General features: G+C 41.5%; 1 protein-coding gene across 1 annotated transcript; it reads right to left on the reverse strand.

Annotated features, from left to right (window-relative positions):
- Window positions 1-179: 179 nt before the first annotated feature.
- LOC797799 (PDZ serine protease domain-containing protein) lies at window positions 180-22,772 on the reverse strand. Its single transcript, NM_001110528.2, is given in 8 exon segments — window positions 180-781; window positions 867-962; window positions 3,866-3,935; window positions 4,020-4,128; window positions 5,609-5,641; window positions 5,742-5,936; window positions 9,485-9,689; window positions 22,640-22,772. Coding segments are annotated over 7 exon segments (801 nt in total). The 5' UTR covers window positions 9,617-9,689; window positions 22,640-22,772; the 3' UTR covers window positions 180-615.
- Window positions 22,773-23,263: the final 491 nt, after the last annotated feature.

Here is a 23,263-nt window from a genome sequence, read left to right on the forward strand (position 1 = left end):
TTTGTATGGGGTGACAAAAATTTGGCATGAGGTTTGAACAGCATCCAGTCCTTTCCAACACACACTGCAGTTGACACTGGCGTCATTACGGCGCACTTTTAGAAATACACTTTTTCAGAATGCTGTACAGCGCTGACCCAAAACCTAAACATATCAGTCACTGCGACATCAGCAAATCATCCATAAATATTCCAATGGTTTATTGTGAAATCAGAGCTGTTCAGAAAAATGTATTAAAATACAAACGTCGTAACATGAGAATGTGAGACTCAATACAAAACATCAGCATTTTCACAATAAGAGCACCCAGTTTTATTAAGGTCGTTGAGTGTTTGTTGCCATCATGACAATCCTAAACAAAATATTCAGTGATATTCCTTCAAATCAATACTGATAGTGTAGTTTGCGCAGACACACTGAGGTTTATCCAGTGTACAGAAGTCTGAATCATCCACATTATTTCAAACGCTTCCAGAAACACGTTTACTACACGAATGTCCAGCGTTTGCTAAAACTGTTCAACTCTTTAGATGATTCCTTTCTTACAACAGCTCCAACTATGACAGCTTCTCATTACTCACCATTTCTTAATCTTACTAAATACTTGACTTGATGTCACTCTGTGGACTCTGGGGTCATGTGCAGCATGAGCAGGTCGGCCCCCCGGCGGACCACCACATTTAAGCTTTCGCTGGTTCTCACAGCATTATATATCTCCTCCGACGTGTTCACCTTTACCCCATTGATCTCAATAATAACATCTCCTGGCTTCATTCCGGCTCTGCAAAACAGAAAACAGGAAATGACATCATCAATAGGATGCCTTAATCAACAGCTGATAACATCATGTTCAGAGAGCAGCACACCTGTTGGCTGGAGATCCTACAATCACACGGTGGATGAAAACTCCATGAGAAACATCAGGGAAGGACGGGTCTCGCATCCTTAGTTCTTCGATTATACTGAGGAGGGGAAAAAGAGAATTTAAAGATAATAAAAGACTCACTTCAGTGCAAACACAGGAGTGTGTGCACAGGGAAATATGCAAAAATGTAATCCATGTAACAGTGTGCACAAACACACGTGAGTTAATACGATTGATTATTAACCAGTGTCTGCACATTTTATGACCAAAATTTATGAGCAATTTCTTTTTAGTCAGGCCTGTGGATATCTTTCAATATCCATAACACACATTTAATCTGATTCATTACAGCATGTACTGATAAATTAATTCAATGCATTGCAAATTAACAGCATTTCTTTTGTCACACTCTATGCCAGGGGTGGCCAACCCTGTTCCTGGAGATCTACCTTCTTGCAGATTTCAGTTGCTACCCATATCAAACACACCTGAACAAATTAATTAGGACCTGAACACCACGTGATAATTACAGGCAGGTGTGTTTGATATGGGTTGCAACTGAACTCTGCAGGAAGGTAGATCTCCAGGAACAGTGTTGGCCACCCCTGCTCTATGCAAATGAAGTAGTATGAATGTTTTGTTGAGGTGTTTTTTGTTGAAGCGAATGTAATATTGATTGTTATGCTGATATATCTACAGAGATGGGAAGTACAAATACTTTGTTACTGTACTTAAGTAGATTTTTCTAGTATCAGTACTTTACTCCACTACTTATTTCTTTGACTACTTTTTACTTCTTACATTTTTACACAAATATCTGTACTTTCTGCTCCTTACATTTTTTAATTCACGCACGTTACTTTTATTTTCATGTGTTTGGTGGCGCGATCAATATTATTTCGTGTCATTGCGCAATATGAACAGTTTTGATGCAGTCAGTCCATATTTCCTCATTGTGCACCTGTGTGCTGCACTGCGTGGCCTTTTCAAGGCTATTGTGCACTGTACATGGTTTAGTTTATGAAGATTACAATGAGAAAGGCTAGGATGACTACGCAGATGTGACAGAGGGAGACTTTAAATCTAACATGACTGATGCTGCCCTGTTTACACGATAATAAAACACATTTTGCTCGTTCAGATCACAGGTAGACAACCAATCTCTCTAAATTAACCGTTTGACTTTTATTTTAGGTACTTTATTATTAAAGACAAATTACTGACATTTGTGTTTTTTATACAGGGAAATTACAATATTATTTATACAGTATTTTTTCTGTTATTTTAAATTATATTCAAAAGTTGGTAAAAATTACAAACATTATCTGTAAGTTAACGGCTTGACTGTTATTTTATGTACTGTAAGTAATGGCAAATTACAGCAATTTGTCTGTTTTGTACAATAAAATTGATGTATTATTTACAGTGTTTTTTCCTGTTTTTTAAGTACATTTAAAATTCTAAAGTAATAAATTGTAATTACTTGAATTAATTACTTTACTAAAAAAAAAAAAAGTCAAATGACTGGCAGCTACGGCTGCCAAACAAAAACTATAAAATTAAGGTAAAATTTCTTTGTTGAAAAAAAGTTCAAAAAGTAATAAATCTACAGATATTTGTATTAAAATGTTTACAGAGAAACACTGTTATTTTACAGACTTTTTCTAAATTATTACGAACAAATCCATCTAATAAAGTAACACACTAAGAGTGCTCACATACACCTGTTTCAGATTCTGCTGATTGCACACACATAGTCGGAGGATCGTTATGAACTGATTACATGCACTTTAAAAGCAGCACAGACGCACGCACCAATTGCTTAGTCTCGTTATACTGCTACTGTGAACATAATGATGCGTTTCTCTTCTTTTGCTTTGTTTGTAAGTTGTTTATGTTGTTTGCTGCTAGGACTGATCATTTGCTTGTTAATTGACCATGACTCTGGATTCACTGCATACATCTGTTTGCAGTTTGCCCCTGTGTAGACTTGTTTGCCTGACCATCTCTGTGTATTAAACCTGCATTTGAATCTGCACCTCTTTGTCAGGGTCCCCTTAACGTTACAGTTCCATTTCATTTAAGATTTGGAACTGAATCATTTCATACAACTTAAACCTCTATATGTTTTAAAGTAATACTATTCAATAAAATGTAATGTTATAGTTGTGAGAATTTTAATCAGTTGTATCTCAATTGATGTTTTCCAAACTTTTTTGATCCAAAATAAAACTGTTAAATTACGACCAAAAGCATGTCTTGGCATTTTATTAAAGGCGTTTAATTGGAAAAAAAAAAAATTAAATAGCGTTGTTTTCTCTTGAACTTTTAGTGCAGTCACTTTATTAATAGCGTTCGATCATAATAATCTAGGAAAAGTCTGTAAAATAACAGTGTTTCTCTGTAAAACTCTTGTGTTACTTTATTAAATGGATTTGATAGTAATAATCTAGGAAAAGTCTGTAAAATAACTGTTTTTCTGTAAAAATTTTAATGACAATATCTGTAGATTTATTATTTTTTGCACTTTATTTAAACAAAACAATTTTACTGTAATTTTATGGTTTTTGTTTGGCAGTTGTAGCTGCCAGTCATTTGACCTTTTTTTTTAAGATTTTTTTTTTTACAGTGTAGATCATTGAAATGGCAGAAAGTATGTCCACGGTTTAATTACTCTTGCTAATAACATATAGTGAAAACATCACAAAAGCATTTTTCCAATAAAACATTTGTTTTTAAATTGTTTTTTTCTGTCACTGCAACACAGAAAGGCCTTTGTCCCGCCCTTACATTTCAGGTAAAACTAAACAAGGTTGACTGTGATTGGTCACTTCTCATATCATTTAAATCACTGCTTCGGAATCACGGTAAATTGTGCGGGTATTTTTGCATTAAATTGTCACAAACATTCACAAACATTTTTATTTTTCGGGCGTGAAAATTGCATACAAATTCTCCTTGATAAATTAAGCACTTTTCAACAGAACAAGTGTTTGGCACCTGGGGGTCAAAGTCAACATCATCACTCCAATGTAACGCCTTTTCCATCCCGATTCTCCAAAACAAGACTCTGAAAAAAAGACCCAATAACCATCTGTCAGTGAAAAAAAATGATGTCACAGACAAAAGCAAGCAGCTGTGAGGTCATTCTTACTCTGTTTGTCTGCAGATCGGTCTAGGAAGAGACGGACTCTGTCTGAGGGAATAGCGAAGGAAATCCCTGCTGTCACTTTCATGGTATTAATGCCGATGACCTCACCATCCTGAAGAGTACAAACATGACACATCAGTTTATTACATAAGGCTAGAGTATGGCCAGTACAATACAATATTGATGAACATTTGAAAACAATTCACGTTCTTAATATGACAGTCATGAAGCTCTGTATTGCTCTGAAGGTCCAGCAATCTGTAGTCAACTACTAAATGTGCACTAATAACTTTCTCCTTCACATTATTGTACAAGGAGGGTACCACCATAGCTGTGAGATACGTTCTACTTGGGATTTCGTAGTGTGGTTCTAGCACACTAATTAAATACTCCTACCCTAATACTTCTACTATTACGCCTACAATTGTCTTTGCTTGTGTTGAGTTACTTGGAATTTTTATTCCAAATGAAGACAGGAGAGTAGTTTGTGTTACACTTGTCGGTTTAACAGATAAAGCAATGATTTTGTGGACATCAGTAATCTAACTATTTGCCTTAATCTGATTAAAACAACAATATGATTAAGGTGTTTACATGAGTTGCTTTTTGAATGTTCCTTTCATGATCCCGTTTTACATGTTAAAGCACATAATACGAATAACGTTATTGTGTCACCACGCTATCCACGTTTCCTCCCGAGTGTCATGTAATTTTGGGGAGTTTCATTCTTAATTTGTCGACTTTAACTGCAGTTTGGCACTTTCATTTTCATTCAAGAACATGTCATGCGTGCCCCCCATGACAAACGACATATTGGATCCAAGGAACTGCTAGAAGAGTGTAGTTTTAATGGCCTACTTCGCCATCTGAATAACAAGGAACACCGATTGCTTACTTACCAAATCCATAGAGACAGGACAATCAACGCAAACTGGATTTGTGATTTTTTTTATAAGAAGACGAGTGGCAAATCTGGATTTCACCATTTATAATACAAAAAGCTCTCGGGTAAAAATGTTCCTTACAAACATAATTTTGTTGCGTGTTAGAAGACCACTGTAGTAAAACCTTTGTTGTGGCACGTTTATAAACAACACTGACGACCCATGTCTCCGAACAATTCTTCTTCTTCCACTTGTTTTATTTACGGTTAGCAACACAACGTGGCGTCTCTCTGAATACTGTAACACGTAGTTTTTGAAGCTATCATGCATATTAATAAAGTTGCACCTCATTCACAATAGAGCACGCTTATTGGTTCGTCTTTCTCTTGAATTAATGATGAAAGCTCAAAGACGTCACATTGTACCCGCTGGTACAGACAGCCAGTCTCCATGCTGGAATTTACACAAGGAGCTCATGGCCTTGACGTAGCTTCAAAATTTCTTTTCAAACCGGAAGAACGAATTTGTTCGAAATAACGCAAAAACAACCAATTTTCACTTTTATTGTTAAATATGTGTCCTAAGAGTGTTTTTAGCAGCGTGGAACATATATATGACTATTGACATCTCAAAAATGGGTTTTGGTGTTTCGTGACCCTTTAAACCAAAAGGCAGAAGCAGTGAGTTGAGTAAATGTCAGCGACTCACCAGGTTTATGAGAGGCCCTCCTGAATTTCCAAACTGTAAAGCAGAATTGTGATTGAGTGATGGAATGCAATTCATTAAATGATGACATACATTTTTTTTGCATGCAACACCACCCAGTTTCCAGTGCTCTTACATCTATGGTAGCGTCCGTCTGGATGTAGTCCATGTTGGAGTTGGAGAGACCCAGTTCTTTACTGCCTCTCTGAGCAGAGCTGATGATTCCAGATGTGATGGAGTTTTTAAGAGAAAAGGGGCTCCCCATGGCAACCACAAATTCACCTTGACGCACATCAGATGACTTGCCAAGACGCAACGTTGGTAAAGGATTCTGGGACAAGACAGAGAACACAATGACACTATGTCAGACTATATGGCCATGTACTAGAACTGTGGTAAAAGAAAACTGTGAAAAATCAATTGCAAAAATGGCCTTCCAAACATAAAAGCCTCCTCTGTTACTGTTGGTTTACCTAAAATTGTTGACTATAATTATTCTTTAGTTGCTGTAATATTACTGCGTTTAAAAATCTGAGGATACAAAACCAAATGTCACTAAGGTTATCACAATTTCGAGTTTATTTCCATATTTGTATTCGGCGGTTCCTCCTGAAATATTACAGTGTGTATGTAGCCTAAATACAGTATAAACAGATTAATGGGTTAACACCAGGGCTTGATATTAACACCCACCAACCGCAGGTAGACTTTAGCTGTGGCGGATTAGACAGCCACTCCCACTATCCACTTTGGCTAGTCGAAAATCACTTTTAAAATGTATTTTTTTTAAAAGTAGGGTTCGACAATAAGGATGAACCTCTAGAAATGAGAAGCAGCCCGACTGACAAAAACAACTGTGTTCACGCAAGCAAAAGAAAGCAGATGAATACAGAATGTTATGTGATGCGCGCAATTTTTTAAAAGCGTGCACGATCCCATTTCCTTGCGTGAAGCAACCTTGACCGGAAACACAATGCTGCGATCGATGATTGAAATAGACTGGACAAAAAAGCGATACACATCCACCATTTTCAAGAGCTCGAGATTTTTTAAAAAGAAGGTATTTTATGTATGCAGCAGCAGTTGCAGCTTCAGCTTTAAACAATCTTTGAACAGATTATTAATGGGCCTAATGTTAACTGTGTGCATTTGATCATCCTTTCATTATTGCACACGGTATGTTTTTTCACCTGCTTTCTTTTTGTTAATATGATTTAATTATCATTCTTTTCAGTAACATTCATTTAATAGATTAAATTTTATGTATAGTTAACTGCTGATCTGAGACCTTGGTCTTGGAGCTAGGACAGACTACTTTTCATAGTTTTAGACAGGCTACATGACAATAATTGTTATTTAAGTTTTATTTAATATAAAGTGTATGCATATTGTAACATATATTTTGCTAGTTTTTGAAATTTTAAAATTATTTAACATTTTTGGCTGAGAAATATTTATTTATTTATTTATTTATTTATTTATTTATCTATTTTCCAGTGTGGTCAGAGAAAAAATTGGTACAACCTTAATGTTGAGCCCTGAAATAATTACAAAGCAACACCATGAAACCACTACCGCTCATGCTCATTGAGCAAAGTCATACACAACACATCTAAATCAAGTAATATAAATATATTTTCCCAACAACAAAAGTGAAAATGGCGAGTGGCTAGTAAAGTTAAAAAACTACTAGCCATATAGGCTGGTGATCAAAAAAGTTAATGTAGAGCCATTAAAAAAACATTAAAATCATATTGACCTCACACTTTTAATGTACTAACAGTGACACAATTTTGATTCTATAGGTTTAATTCTTAAATGAACAAAATTCAAAAAGAAATTACTCACTTGATAAAGACATTTTATTAAAAATGTAAATTAATAAAATAAAATAAGTCCTTGTTCTTACCATAGTAAACTATGACTCAATAAAAATAATGATGCACCGATACCATCTTTTTGGAACTGATTCGATTTCGATCCCAAAATTCTGAGTATCGACCAATACAGATCCGATCCTGATACTGTGCCATTTTTTTAAGCATAATACAGTTTCTATGGTGATGTGGTCCAGCTTATGTTTCCTTTTTTAATAGTATGATTTTTCTTTAATCTCTGCAACAGGCTACTACTATTGACCCTAATCAAAACACAAACTGGTCTGTTAAATAAACTATTGATATAAATAAAATTACAAACAAATATTCACAGTTTCAGAGTAACCTATATGAGGCTTAGGGTGCTTTCACGCCAGTGAATCGATTCAGTTGTTCCGAAACAGAGATTACAAATGTTACATTGTTGCTCTTTGCTCTTGGTGCGATTCGCTTTCACACTGCAAAGTTTCTAATTGGACCAAAAGAGCTAAAACAAGTCACGTGCGAGTAAACTCTCCTCACATTGGTCAGTGTCAGGGTTTATTTTGCAGCGTCCCGCTCAGCTGTCAGGAGAGGTGGTGGTTTGGTGGTTATTGACAGGGTGGGTGCGCGCGACGTGTCTGAGGAGAGACGCGGGGGGGAGGGGTGAGAAGGGTGCGCGACGATGCCTATTTGAGGACCGGGAGGGAGATGCAAGATTACCGGGAGATCATCACTCGTTTGCGGGCATCCGGAGACTCGCGAAACTTCCGGCCCTACTCATAATTCTCTCTTCATATAGCCGTATGCCTATTACATATCCATAAAACACTGTGATATAACTGCGCTCGGATCGGATCGCTTTCTCACTGCAATCGAATCGCTCCAGGGTTCGTTTCAATCGAGCCGAGACCACCTCATTCAAGCGATCTCGGAGCGATTACTTTGGCGCGGAACAGAGCGTGATTGCCCTGTTCACATATGCCAAACGAACCGCGCTAACTGGGCAAACAAGATACGTTCCGAAACAAAAGTGTAGGTGTGAAAGCACCCTTAATCATTTTATGTTAATGAAAATCTATATTGTGATTGTCAGTTTCACTTTTATTAATTTAATCAACAACTTTGACCACAATGAGCCAGGCTTACAAACTATTCTCAAAGTATTCCCCTCGAAAGAATAAACTCAGTCGGAAGGATGAGAAAACAGAAACTTTTAATGTTACAGAATAATTTTACAGAGCGGCACACGTCACATCAGCCGGTGTGTGAATGAAGTGCTTGATGCATCACTGAGACAGCTTCCAATCCAAAACAGCAGTAAAAAGGAAAGAAATCAGTGCGTTAAGGATCTGTCCAATGTATTATTGAGCCTTTTCTAGTTTTAAATTTCAGGTAGGCCTACTTTGTGTGTGAAGAGCAGGTAATAACCCACTCAGTTCCAGTGTTGCGAATGCGATCTGCTGATCTAACAGCTACATGATTTAGAAACAGAAATGAACTCGTCGTTTCAGGTCGAAATGAACCAATATAATATATATTATATTATAATAAATTAATATAATATAATAAATTAGTATTTATTTAAATTAACAGGAACAAATAGTGTTGGAGAAAGTTTTTCATGTTGTCATGAACGTGACACGCAGTTTGAATTGTAAATAAACGGAGAATGATTGACAGGCGCAGCGGAGGGAAGCGCAGAACTGAACATGAATTTAACCATGTGAATATTGATCTGCACTTCACATTAAACTATAGAATGGCTTCAAAACATTTGGGATACAGTAGGCCTACAAGACAACTTTCTACTGTCTTATAAAAGGCTACCTTTCTGGCTTTTGTTTGCTTATAAATTACACAGAATATAGAGCACGTGCAAGATGGGATTTGCAGTAAAAATATGCAGTATCGAACCGATATCCAATCCAAGTATCAGGATCGATGCATCCCTAATTAAAAAATACAATATCCCCAAAAGATTACACATGTTAACAGTACAACCTCAAAGCTCCATCTGTACCTTAACATTGATTTTGATGGTGGCGATGTCTGCAACCTGGTCCACATCCTGAACTGTGGCGTTGTAAGTCTCACCATTGGTCAGTTTGACACGAACACCACGCTTGTTGGCGACCACATGGCCATTTGTCACTATCAGGCCATCACTACTTACTATAAAGCCAGAGCCATTCGAGATGGGTCCCTCACGGCCAGAAAAGGGGTGTCTGAAAAGAAAGAGTGTAATATTAGTCACAATTCCCAAACACAACTGAAACTAAAACCATCTGGTCATCTTAAAATAGAAACAAGTGATCCAAAAAGTCTCTATAGAGAAAATCAACATAAAACACCCTGCTGAAAAAAACAATCCTGTTGTGCGCGCGCATGTAAAGGTAACTGGGTGAACAAGTCAAACAAAGTATATACACAAGAGAACATAAAAATATACAACAATTCAAAAAAATGAAGCAAGAATAATAAAGATTTAAATAAAACATATCATAGATAGATAGTACAATAATAATAATGATAGTAATAATGTCAGTGAAAATGACAACAGCATTATTAATAACAACAACAACTACAACTACCACTTTTGATTACTTAACATTCAGAAATTAAACCGAATTAACAAAAAATATTGTAAATATATGTGTAGTGTTAAAACACTGTTGGGTTTTACAACCCTGCGAAATGTGAGAATGTTTTAACAATAGAAATGATAAAAAAGTAAAGAATTAGGTTAACTTGATTGTTTTTATAAATGTAAGTGAGTTGAACATAAAACAGTCAAGTTGCCCCCAATAAACTTAAGAATTGAGTTGCTTCAACACGTTAAATAAGTATTTTATAAATGTCTGATAACAATAATTTTGTTAATAATAATGACATTTGGGGAAAAAGGGTTTGGTTCTATTTTTATAGTAATTAAATGTTTATAATTTAAAATGTTTATAATAATTAGATGTTTTGCCGCCTTGTTTTTGAGTTGTGCAATGCAAAAAGACCCTCTTATAGCAAGATTAGGGATGCACTGAAATGAAGCTTGTTGATTGAAACTGAAAATTCAAGATGCATTTGGCTGAAAACTGACACTGAAAAGGCTTTTTAATAATTGGAAATTATTTTAATAAATAAAAAATATATAGTTTTATATCAAATAATAAAGTAATTTGGCGACGCAGTAGGTAGTGCTGTCACCACACAGCAAGAAAGTCGCTGGTTCGAGCCTCGGCTGAGTCAGTTGGCATTTCTGTGTGGAGTTTGCATGTTCTCCCTGCGTTCGCATGGGTTTTCTCCGAGTGCTATGGTTTCCCCCACAGTCCAAAGACATGCGGTACAGGTGAATTGAGTAGGCTAAATTGTCCGTAGTGTATGAGTGTGAATGAGTATGTATGTTTGTTTCCCAGAGATGGGTTGCAGCTGGGAGGGCATCCGCTGCGTAAAAACATATGCTGGATAACTTGGCGGTTCATTCCGCTGTGGTGACCCCAGATTAATAAAAGGACTGAGCCAAAAAGAAAATAAACGAATGAATGAATAAAGTACTTTTGTGAGGCTTTTAAATTAAACTCAATAACTTAAATTAACAGTGAAATTAATAGTAAAAATAAAAATGATTCCATCATTTACTCACCCTCTGCATATTTGAAATCGTTATGAGTTTCTTTCTTCTGTTAAACACAAAAGAAGACATTTTCAATAATGCTGAAAACCTCTAGCTATTGACTTCTATTGCAGGAAAAATAACTACTATGGAAGTCAATGTTCAGCTTTTCAGCATTATTAAAAATATCTTCTTTTATGTTCAACAGAGTCAAAAAAAACTCATCAGAAATGATGACAGAAGTTTCCTTTTTGGGTAAACCACACAACTACTTGCAAATATGCTCATGTTACATTCCCTCGAGTTAGACAGTTCAGTTTATTCTTCTTTTTTTTTAAAGAGCCTCTATTATGGGTTTTTGAGAATGACCTTCCATGTATTGTGTAACACAGCTCTAAGTGAAGTGAATTATTCAGCTAAGACTTAAATCTGCAAGTGTGCAGTGTTTAAAACTGTTGATTCATTTATAAAAGAGTCGACTCGCAGTGCTTCAAATGAATCATCTTGATAACGAGTCTTTAGCCGTGCCGGCGTGACCAGGAAATGGAACTTAAGCCCCGCTCAGGGCCGGATTAACCAATGGGCCTTATAGGCACAGGCCCAGTGGCCCGAGCGCACTTGGGGCCCCTGCGAGGGGGGAGAAGAAAAAGACAAATTCGGGGTGTTTTTTTAGGCTAACTGCAAATAGCGCACCTAGTTGGAATAAGCTATTCACGCTTTATGCCCATCGATGCTTGATTGGCAGTGACACCATGAGTAAAGAGCAAGGCCAGACGGAATCTGCGGACGTTTTTTGCTATTTCTGCGGAGAATTTTGGTAAAAATCTGCGGATTTCTGTGGAATTATTTTGGGAGTTTCCAGCGGAGTATCATAACTTACACCTTAATATATTAAATAAAAAGTAATAATTTACTGAATAAAAACTGAATAAATTCAGATTTACACATTTACTCAAGTAAATAAACAGAATTAATGATAGGCTAAAAATCTGCAGAAATCTGCGGAATTCTGCGGAAAATCTGAGAAAAATCTGTGGAATTCTGCGGGCGCAGATTCTGTGTGGGCCTAGAAGAGCTATGCAGCATCACAGCCTGAGTGGCGTACCTCGTAATGTGCACAGCAACATCTTTTGACGCGATTGATTATCAACCCGGTTCGAATCCACCATCTGCTGAACTTGTGCTACTTTTTTTCTCCTCATTACATATCAGATTAGAAATATATTTATTTTTAACAGGAAGGAAACATTTTTAATAAATAATGCAAATGTGATATAAAGTCAAGTGCCTCGTGGGAATTTAATAATGTTTAGCCTTAATAAAGGTGCCTCCTTCTCTATAAAAACTATATTGCTCTGACAACGTTCGAGGTTACTAAAGTAACCCTTCGTTCCCCGAGGAGGGGAACGGAAGCACTATAAGTGGATTTGATTGTAAAATCCACGCATAGGGAGGTTCGGTTCAGAAGCTACTCGTCTGAAAGAGTATTGAACGGGCCAATTAAGAATGAATTGGCAGCGCAAGCCTGCGCAGGTGAGCGGCATAAGCAATCAACTGAGTATATAAGCTCACCTGGCGCAGCAGACGCTATCCTTTTTAAGCTGAAGAGACTTTCAACAGCTAAGGGACAGTCATTATGGCGACGGAGTATAGTGCTTCCGTTCCCCTCCTCGGGGAACGAAGGGTTACTTTAGTAACCTCGAACGTTCCCCTTCGGGGGGAACTTCAGCACTATAAGTGGATTTGATTGTAAAATCCACGCATTGGGAGCCCATTGAAAGCGCCATAATGACTGCACCTTACCAACACCCCCGATGAGGAGATAGTCAAGCAAGCGTGACGCACCCACATCATGGGGGGCGCGGTCCTCCAACGTGTCCCTGGCCCTAATTTATCCTACTTCAACAGAAGTTTTACGGATTTATATATATTTTTTGGGGTGTCGTGAGCATCTAGATAATTCTAGGAAATACGACAGTACGTTGGGAAGCGTGCAATCCCGATAGGGAGGACGCTGCGGAGGCCATCCGTTACCCAAGGGGGGATAGATGGCAGAATTTACATATGGACTAGCCCTAAAAAGGGGGAGTACGCATAGCAAAAGAGTGGTTAGCGGGGAGGGAAGACACGGGTCCGCCCGGGGGGGGGGGACTTAACCGTGGCTGAATAAGCATATGGGATCGCCTAGTGGGGACCACGCATAGCAGACACCTTTACCCAAAACGCGGGCTGACCAGCGGGCAGACCTACAACGTAGTGGGCCAGCAAGTGACTCCTCCGCTGAGTCAGTGCTGGGGGCCACGGAGGAATCTGCAGGGCTCACCTGACGGGGAACTTTACTGACAGATAAAAAGGCGCACGTATCTCCGTGTTAGGGAAAATGGCGCAGCAAGCGTGTTTCAACACCCTACCGAATTGTTTCCTCAATCACCAAGGGTTACCTAATACCCTTGAGGAAACCGGCTCCACTCGCAGATTGTAAAACCTTGCAAATGTGTTGGGTGTCACCCAGCCCGCAGCTCTACAGATGTCTGTTAGAGGGGCGCCGCGTGCGCGCGCTCGAGAGGATGCGAAGCTCCGAGTGGAGTGCGCACGCGCTCTCGGGGGACGCGGCTCATCTCGGCTCTGATAGTGAAAGAAAGGCATCCACAATCTAGTGGGAACTTATTTCGGTACGGCACTTCCCTGCTGCCGACCGCTATAACAGACGAAGAGCTGCTCAGATGATCTAAACTCTGAGTGCGGTCCGGATAATACGCAAAACGCGAACTGGACAATAAATAAGGGCTGGGTCTGCCTCCTCCGAGGGCAGCGCTTGCAGGCTCACTACCTCGTATTAAAACGGAGTGGTAGGAACCTTGGGCACATATCGCGGGCGGGGTCTCATACGTGAGAGAAGCCAGCCCAATTACAGGCACGAGTCACTGACCGAAAAATGCCTCCGGGTCCCCGACCCTCTAATCGATATCAACGCGACCAGCAGAGCTGTCTTCAGGGACAGAAATATACTGAGTCGAGGATCGAAGGGATCTGACGCGAGGGCGAGATCCTAAGAGGGCATGAGAGGGGGCGGGGTGGATTAATTCGCTTAACGCCCCTGAGGAACCGGATGATGAGGTTATGCGTTCCCACGGTGCTGCCAGCCACCGCGTTATGAGAGCGGAGATGGCAGCCACGTAACCTTGAGTGTGGAGGGCGACAGCCTGCTCTCCAACTTCTCTCGGCGTAAAGAAAGCACAACGCTGATCTGGCAAATTACGGGGGTCTTCTCAGCGAGAGACACACCATTCAGTGAATAGACTTCACGTCAGGGCATAGGCGCGCTCGGGGAGGGGGCTCTAGCCCGAGTGACGGTATTAGCCACCGCAATCGGAGGTTACCTAAGTCTTCCTCGCGTCTAAAAATCTCTTCAAAGATCGGCGAGGGTGCCAGGTGGTGCCCTGTCCCTGAGAGAGTAGGTGCTCTCTCGAAGGGACTGCCAGGGGAGGGCTATCGCGAGGGAGAGCTCTGACATCCAGGTCCGGTTGAGCCAGAGGGGCGCAACCAGCAACCTGTTCCTCGTCCTCCCTGACCATGCACAGTAACTGCGCGAGCAGGCTCACTGGGGGAAACGCGTATTGCGCGTGCCCCGAGGCCAGCTGTAAGCCAGTGCATCCGTGCCGAGAGCACTCGGTCAGGGAAAGAACAACTGGCAATGAGCGATCTCGGGGGAAGCAACAGATCGATCTGGGCTTCCCCGAATCGCGCCCATATCAGCTGAACAGACTCGGGGTGGAGTCTCCATGCTCCAGGACGCAAGGCTGCCGTGAGAGCGCATCGGCTGCACGGTTGAGCTTGCCTGAATATGAATGGCGTGCAGCGATTTCAGCCGCGGATGACTCCAGAGGAGCAGACGGCGGGCGAGCTGAGACATGCGGCGAGAGCGCATACCCCCTATACGGCTGATATACGCCACCGCCGCCGTACTGTCCGTCCTGACCAGCACGTGTTGCCGCTCCAACACCGGAAAAAAACGGTGGAGAGCGGGGAACACTGCCAACAGCTCCAGGCGATATGCCAATGCAACTGGGTACCTTTCCACAGGTCCGCAGCCGCATGCCCGCAACGCACAGCCCCCCAGCCCGTGTTGGAAGCGTCTGCTGAAACGACAACAAGACTGGACGCCTGTTCTAGAGACACCCAGGCCTGTAGGAACGAGGGGTCGCTCCAAGGGCTGAGGGCGCGGCGACACAGCGCAGTAACAGAGACTCGGTGTGCGCGCGTGTGTCATGCGCGTCTGGGGACTCGATCGTGAAGCCAGTGCTGAAGTGGTCTCATATAGAATAATCCGAGCGGCATGAAGCGGCTGCGGATGCCATATGCCCCAGGAGCCTCTGAAATTGTTTCAGTGGGACCACTATTTTACTGTCGAGCTCTCTCAGACAGTACAGCATCAGCTGAGCGCGCTCTCCGGAGAGGGGCGCTGCCATGGTGACCGAGTCCAGCTCCAGCCCGAGAGAAGAGATCCTCTGCACGGGGGCGAGTTTGCTCTTTTCTCGGTTGACCTGAAACCCCCACAGGTGGAAGTGCCAGAGCACTTTGTCTCTGTGCATAATCAACTCTGTGCATAATCAAAGAGAGGGCAATTCAGCCAGTCGTAAAGAAATTGAGTATGCAGATGCCCGCGAGCCGAAGGGGCGCTGAGGCACCCTCCGCGGGCTTGGTGAGGACCCGCGGAGACAGAGAGAGCCCGAAGGGGAGGGCTTTGTATTGCCAAGCTCGACCTTCAAACGCAAACCGCAGAAACTGTCGGTGGCGAGGAAGAGTGGAGACATGGAAATACGCGTCCATCAGGTCTAATGCTGCAGACCAACCCAGAGGACGAACGCACCGGAGGATGCGCTTCTGCGTGAGCATTCTGAACGGCAGCTAGTGCAGGCAGCGGTTCAAAACGCGCAGATCTAGGATTGGCCGTGACCCACCGCTCTTTTTGGGCACGATGAAGCGTGGGCTGTAAAACCCGCTCTCCATCTCGGCTGGAGGGAGCGGCTCGATTGCATCCTTCGCCAGGAGGACAGCAATCTCCTCTCGCAAGACAGGGGCGGACAGGGGGCTGACCCTGGTGAATACACACCCGTGACTTGGGGGGCCGTTTCGCGAACTGAATCGCATAGCCGAGTCTGATTGTGCGTATGAGCCACCGCGAAGAGCTGGCCCGCGCTAACCAGGCAGGCAGAGCTCTCGCTAATGGACTCATCGCTACAATCGCTGACGTACCAGCAGTGGGGCAGCGCGGAGTGGGTGTGCTGATCCGGGAAGCTCGCGGGTCCCACGGAAAAGCTGGAGGTGAGATATTTGCTCTCACTCCAAACCCGAGCTCCGGAGGGGAGGCTCGAGGGGTGGGAGAAAGGAGACCGTCCTCCCAGCGCTCGTGAGCCACTGGCGAAACGCACCGAATCTGCAAGCTAGAAAGCATAGCGTCCCAGACTGGCAGATTTCAGGCTGTCACATCTGGGGAAGTGAAAAGTGCCCTTTCATAATGTTTTCATGGCAGTAAAAAGTGCCGTTGGAAACGGGGCCCCGCCCTCCAGCGGGGAAAGAGCAAGTTCCCTCTTCTCCAGATGGCCTGTCCCAGGGGCGCTTCGCGGTCCGTTGCCGGACTTAGCGGCGTTCTGGGCAGGGGGGCTGCCTGCTTCCGAGGTGCCCGACGCGCTCGCTTCGCCTTAGGCGTGTGCGGGGGCGGAGCAGCTCTCGTAGGCGGACGCCTTCGGCGAGGAGCAGGTATGAATGGCACGGCGGGCGGAGCGGGCTACGGACCGCCGATAAGACATCACCCACCAACTGCTCTCTCACCGCCTTGAATTCCTGGGTGAATTCACAGACAGTGTCGCCGAACCTGGCTGGGGATATGGGGAAGTCAAGAAAGCGGACTTTGTCGACTTTGCGCATATCAGCCAGGGGTGGCGCTCCTGGACCACTAATGTGGACATCGTCCTCCCCAACGCACACGCAGCGGACTCAGTAGTCCGAAGAGCTAAGTCGGCGGCGGTGCGAAGCTCGTAAGCCTGGGTTGGACCCACCCTCGTGCAGCTCGGCCAGCGCCTGCGCTTGGTAGCGCTGGTAGGTGGCTATCGCATGCAAGGCGGAAGCAGCCTGGCCCGCAGCTATGTAAGCTCTAGCTCCGAGGGAGGTAGATAACTTACAGGCTTTGGATGGGAGACGAGGCGGACCCCGCCAAGAAGAGGCGCCGCGCGGATTTACCGCCATCGCGCACTCAACCTGAGGAATCGCCACATACCCCCTGGCTGTTTCACCGTCAAGAGTGGTTAGGGTGGAGGAACACGCAGCACGAGCAGAAAAAAGTGCTTTACAAGACCGCGTGAGCCTACTGTGCACCTCCGGGAAGAAGGGAACGCCCCTCTAGTCGGTCCGGCCGCGGAGCTGGGGGATAAACCATCTCCAACCCACGGCCGAAGCAGCCCGGGAAAGCACGGCTAACATGTCCGTTTCAGGATCCGTAGTGACAGCGCTCACCAGCCCGAAGGGGGCGAGCGGGTCTGGATCATCATCGGACAATGAAAGCCCACCCTCCGATGCCGCGGTGGACATCTGGTCTCCGGTGTCATCGGGCGTAAGGGCTACCATCTGTTAGACGGATCGCTTCCTCCGCCCGAAGCTTGGATGGAGCGCTTAGAGGAGCGGGAGGTCCGCGGGCCCGTGGGCGACGGATTATCTCTCGCTGAAACCCTCAGATCTGCCCGAGTGCCCGCTGCAGAGCAGGGGACAACTGGGGTGGTTCGCCTTTTTGCAAAGGCTAACCGCGATCTTGCGCAACAGTCATGGCATCGCAATGACGACATGAACTGCCCGCGAGCAGCGCATTAACATGCTGGACCCCCAGACATGTAACACAGTGCCCGCGCCCATCATCCGAGGACAGGAAACCACCGCATCCAGAAACGCACAGTCGGAGCGCCGTCCTGATAAGGACGTGCTGCACGACTGTGTTGCTCTTTCTGTGAAGTTTGCAACTTTATACGCACCGCTCTGAAGGACCGGACCCAAAGAACGCCAGGCAAGGGAGAAACCCAGCTCGACCGTCTGCCACTGCGTGTACACACTCTGGACCGGGAGAATGCTCTCGTTCGCTCAGAATCGCTGGTCACAGCAGGAGGAACCCTCATCGACTCGATCAGAAAGTCTCTGAAGCGAAAAGGATAGCGTCTGCTGCGCCAGGTGAGCTTATATACTCAGTTGATTGCTTATGCCGCTCACCTGCGCAGGCTTGCGCTGCCAATTCATTCTTAATTGGCCCGTTCAATACTCTTTCAGACGAGTAGCTTCTGAACCGAACCTCCCTATGCGTGGATTTTACAATCAAATCCACTTATAGTGCTGAAGTTCCCCCCGAAGGGGAACTGTATTTCATCTGAGCAAAAAAATCACATATAACTATTATTATTATTATGTTTAAATTGTCTTTCTTTCTTTAACTAAACAGAATGCTGTAATTGGTCAAGCGCGGAAACGTCAGTTTTGAAATAACCCGCACTAAACTGAGCGGACTGTAGTGTAACGTTAGTATTAATCATGGATCAAAAATGGGGAGAATAGAGGAGAATGAGGGTATAGAAGAAGACGTTATGGTAACGTTAGATCAGTAAGCTAGCATTAACCAGGCGGAGGAGGCTAACGGCAGCGCAGCGCGGACTGGATTCATCGTGAGAGAAACAGATAGAAAAAGGAGAGAGAGGGAGAGAGAAAGGCCCCGAAGAGGAGAGAGACCGGAGAGGAGAAGAGGTATAGTGTGTGTGATTTTCGGATACTTTTAGGTTTATAATCAAGTTGATCTATGCTGTTTGCCAACTCTTCATCACGAGAAGAGTAGAGAGAATACAGGGAGAGGAAGAGAGAGACAGTAAATCATTAAAAAGTGTGTGTATTATTAAACACTCAGATTCATAGAACTGGATTGGAGAGACATTGTGTGATATAGCCTATGCCATGCAAACAATATGCTCAACAATATTAGTTTGTAAAAGCTCTACATTAAAAATACCCTTAAAAATTATATATAGTACTGTTTCAGTGAACTTGTACAAGTAGACTAAAAAAACATTCATTTTATTAGTATTTTTATTCAATGCTTTGAAAAATAAGTTAAATCTTTGTAAATACATATGTACTATATATCATTTATTTAAATATGTGGGCAACAAATTATAGATTCATTTTATTTAAAAAATATTATATTATTATTTTTAAAATTCAACTATAGGGGTACGGCCAGGTAGGGGGCCTTACAAGATAATGTGCCCAGGGGCCCCTGAGTTCTTAATCCGGGCCTGGCCCCGCCTATTTGTTGCACGCGCAATCCCGGGAAAATTTAAAAAACCCAGCCCCGCCCACAAACACAGTAGCAAAGAAAAAGAAGAAGGACACTGCAGCAGACGCCAGTTGAATCATGTCACGAAGACGCTGTGCTCTGAAGTGTGAGGGGAAAGTTAGTGTTATTTTCTCTACTCAAAGATGAAACAGTGAAGAGTCAGTGGTTGAGGTTTATTTTGGCAAAAATACCTCAACATTACAGCCCAGGCTTGTGCTGTGTTCCAGTCATTTTTCTGATGAGTGCTTTAGATCAGAAAAGTCTGTTGACGTATGGGACTTTGTCAGAGCTCGACAGGAACTTTACAGTACACAGTTTATGGATCAGTTTCTTTCTCTATTTCACAAGTGTAAGTATGTGCAATTAAAATGGTTGCCTCTTTGTTTTCTCTACAAATTATGTATTTAATTGTTTTTTGCTACTTATAACCGCTTGTAGTGCATCTGGTTAACTCTTTATATTCTCATATCACGTCTAATGCCATGATGAAAATGCGACGCATGCCGCTTTGTTTATGGATTTAAATGCGTTTGCATATAAATGCACAATCCACTGGCACTTGTCGTTGCTATGGCCATCATCAGTTTCTGGGATAAATAACAAAACGGGAGGGTGGCGGGAGATGGGTCTGAAATTACAGGAGACTCCCGAAAAAAAATTGTTGGCAGGTATACTCACACATACACTCTGCACTCTGACTACTTCAATATTGTTGATAAGCCATGGTGGCCATTTCTCTCTGTCTCACGCTGAACGCTGTTGACCAATCACAACAGAGTACAATAGGACCAATCAGTGTAGATTAGCATCGCGTTAGGGAGGGGTGTAGGAACAAATTAATTGCTAAATAATCATATGAGTCGCTGCCATAAATTGGTAAAAATAAATGCATATTCTACGACAATGAAAGTGTTCTTTGACCTTGAATGCACATCAGCCTGTTGTTGGAGAGACCCCCCCCCCTCAAAAAAATGACCCTTTTTAATGTATAATAGGGGCTCTTTAAATCCATTCAGACAAACTCCGGGTCTGACAGAAGAACTTTTAGCTTAGCTTAGCATAGATCCTTGAATCAGATTAGACCATTAGCATCTCGCTCAAAAAATTCCAAAGAGTTTTTAAAGTAAAACTTGACTCTTGTGTAGTTAAAGTATGCACCAAGACTGATGGAAATGAATAGCTGCTATGTTCCAACTTGACATGGCTAGTAACTATACCTATACGCCTCTCGGAAAGTATACATGGGCATTCTGTTTGAATGGGTAAATCAAATTCTTCAAAACTGCTTGCCAAGATTACGATTACATTACATACTATGAATAACCAATAAAATTAAACAGTAACTGTCCCTTTAGTTTCATTTATAAATGTCCATATCACACAATATCTGCAGAAACTCACATCTAGTCCAAGCCCCTCCCCTGGAGAATTGTCATTCTATACTGATCGCTGATTGGCTCATGTACTAAAAGGTGGGCTTTATTTGCCATATATCAATCACTGATTGGCTCCTGTACTAGAAGGCGGGGCTTCATTCGCCATAATGACTGCTTCACTTTTCCCATTCAAAAGTATACGAGTGACACGTCATGTGTATTCTATAATCTTTGCTATACTCTCATTATGGAGTAATAATCAAGGATTTTGGACTATTTGTTAGACCCAGAGATCAGCTGAATGGATTAAAATGATCAAACTCAACAGTTTAACTCTAAGTGACTTGAAAAATGAGCCTATTTGCCAGAAAGTCTTCCTTTAAATCAGTCATAATTAATATAAAACAAAAAAAAGTATATTGTTTGCTTTCATAACTTAAATTACAGTCAATGTAACTGCATAGAGACTCAAAATGTGTGTGTCTGTGTGTGTGTGTGTGTGTGTGTGTGTGTGTGTGTGTGTGTGTGTTTTATAATCAGTGAGGGACCACTGACTTGACTTCTCAAAATATCACAAGAACGCAAGCATGTTTGGAGTAAATGACGACAGAATTTTCACTTCTGGCCTTTTAATGATTCCTCTCTCTACAGCATATCTCCAAATTAATCAAAAATCAACCCTGAAACCTGTTTCCAAAATCATCAGAAAACATTTGTTCATTTACAAGAACAAAAAGAACATTTTTGTGATTTTTTTTTTATTATTATTTATTATTAAATATATTGCAGGGATAGTAGTACCTGTCTAATATTTTGAAATGAATTTCTTCTACCTGATTTGGGCGTAAAAATGTATTGTTGACCAAAAATCATCGATAAATGGGAAAGAAAAATATTGTTTCCATTTCAAAATGGCTTTCGGGAAACATGTTCCACCAATGCGTAAAGCACTTTGAGTGTGCAGGAAACGTGCTATATAAATGTAAGGAATTATTATTATTAATTATTATTTAATCATTTCTATGTGAAACACTTTCATGAGCCCATTTAGCCAATAAGACAAAAACATAGTTTTACTAAAGTAAACTTACATTTATCCACACAAAATAAACCTGACTGTATTATTGTAGTAAAGCCGTGGTTAATTGTGTTAAATATGCCATTTCAGCCTGCAGAATGGCATTTCAAACTGTGGCCTAACAAAAATATAGAAAAGAAATATTGAGTTTCTGTAATATAAAACTAAATAATTCCTCTCACTGTATAGTTCCTAAAGTTAACTAGACAGAAACAAATGTATGTTAATATTAACAGAATCACTCAAATAGCAATTAATCTGACTTATGTTAACGTTAAAGGTTTGATCAAGCTTTTAAGTAAAACAATAGATAGTTTAAAGTTACAGTACCGTTAATATAACATTAATATTTACATTACAGTTACATTAAGTTGCATCAATGTTAGCATTAGCATCAAATGCTAATTGGCGCTACTAGCCTGTGACATACAGTAATAAACGTTACATCTAATTACACTGACTTTAATATTCATTGGTTTAATTTGTAATTGTTTATTTTATTTATGTTATTTTTTCTTTTTAATTCGCATTTTTCACTTAGTGAAGGCGGGGACAGTTGACTAACGTTATTAGCTCTAAATTAGTTGACTGGAATGCTGTGACGGTGTTAGCATGTAGCATGTTCACACAAAATAAGTACAGTTCGCAATTAAAACCATTTCCTACCTTTTGTTGTAACTTAATAAAATCTACTGCAATTAATGTCAACAAAGATGTTTAATCCACAATAATTTGATCATTATTCCTACCTGTTAGCGTTCACATCGGTTCAGTCCTTATTTAGGCTAGAGTGGGTTATTTTTTGTGAATGAATCTGTGGATTTAAATAAATTGTGAGAGTCGATTCATCCTTGACCTATTCATAAATACAACAGTTGCTTTGTTGCTGAATAAATGTCTTATTCACTTAGGACAGTGTCCTACCACCACCTACTGGCGGCTTCAGGTAATACATGGATAACTTCATTGTGTTGCATATTTTTCTTTTTAATTTATTATTTGAAGCATTATTCATTAAAAAAGAATTCACAAGAATAACGAATTTATATAATCATAATATATAAAATATAATATAAATTATAATAATAATACTGTTAAAAATGATAAATAATTGATAATGAAAATATAAAATAACTGAAATGTGCTACTCAAAATAAATGAATCACACACACACACACACACACACACACACACACACACACACACACACACACACACACACACACACACACCATAAACATGGTAATAATTGTAATAAAAAGCAAAACGCAGAAAAAGTTGTGCATGACAGAAAAAATACATAGGTCTAAGTGCAAAAATAAATAAATGAATAATTGGAAAAAATGTGTATAAGCAGGTGGCTGTGTGAGCAC

The sequence above is a fragment of the Danio rerio genome, chromosome 13 (assembly GCF_049306965.1).
Source record: "Danio rerio strain Tuebingen ecotype United States chromosome 13, GRCz12tu, whole genome shotgun sequence".
Classification (NCBI taxonomy): domain Eukaryota; kingdom Metazoa; phylum Chordata; class Actinopteri; order Cypriniformes; family Danionidae; genus Danio; species Danio rerio.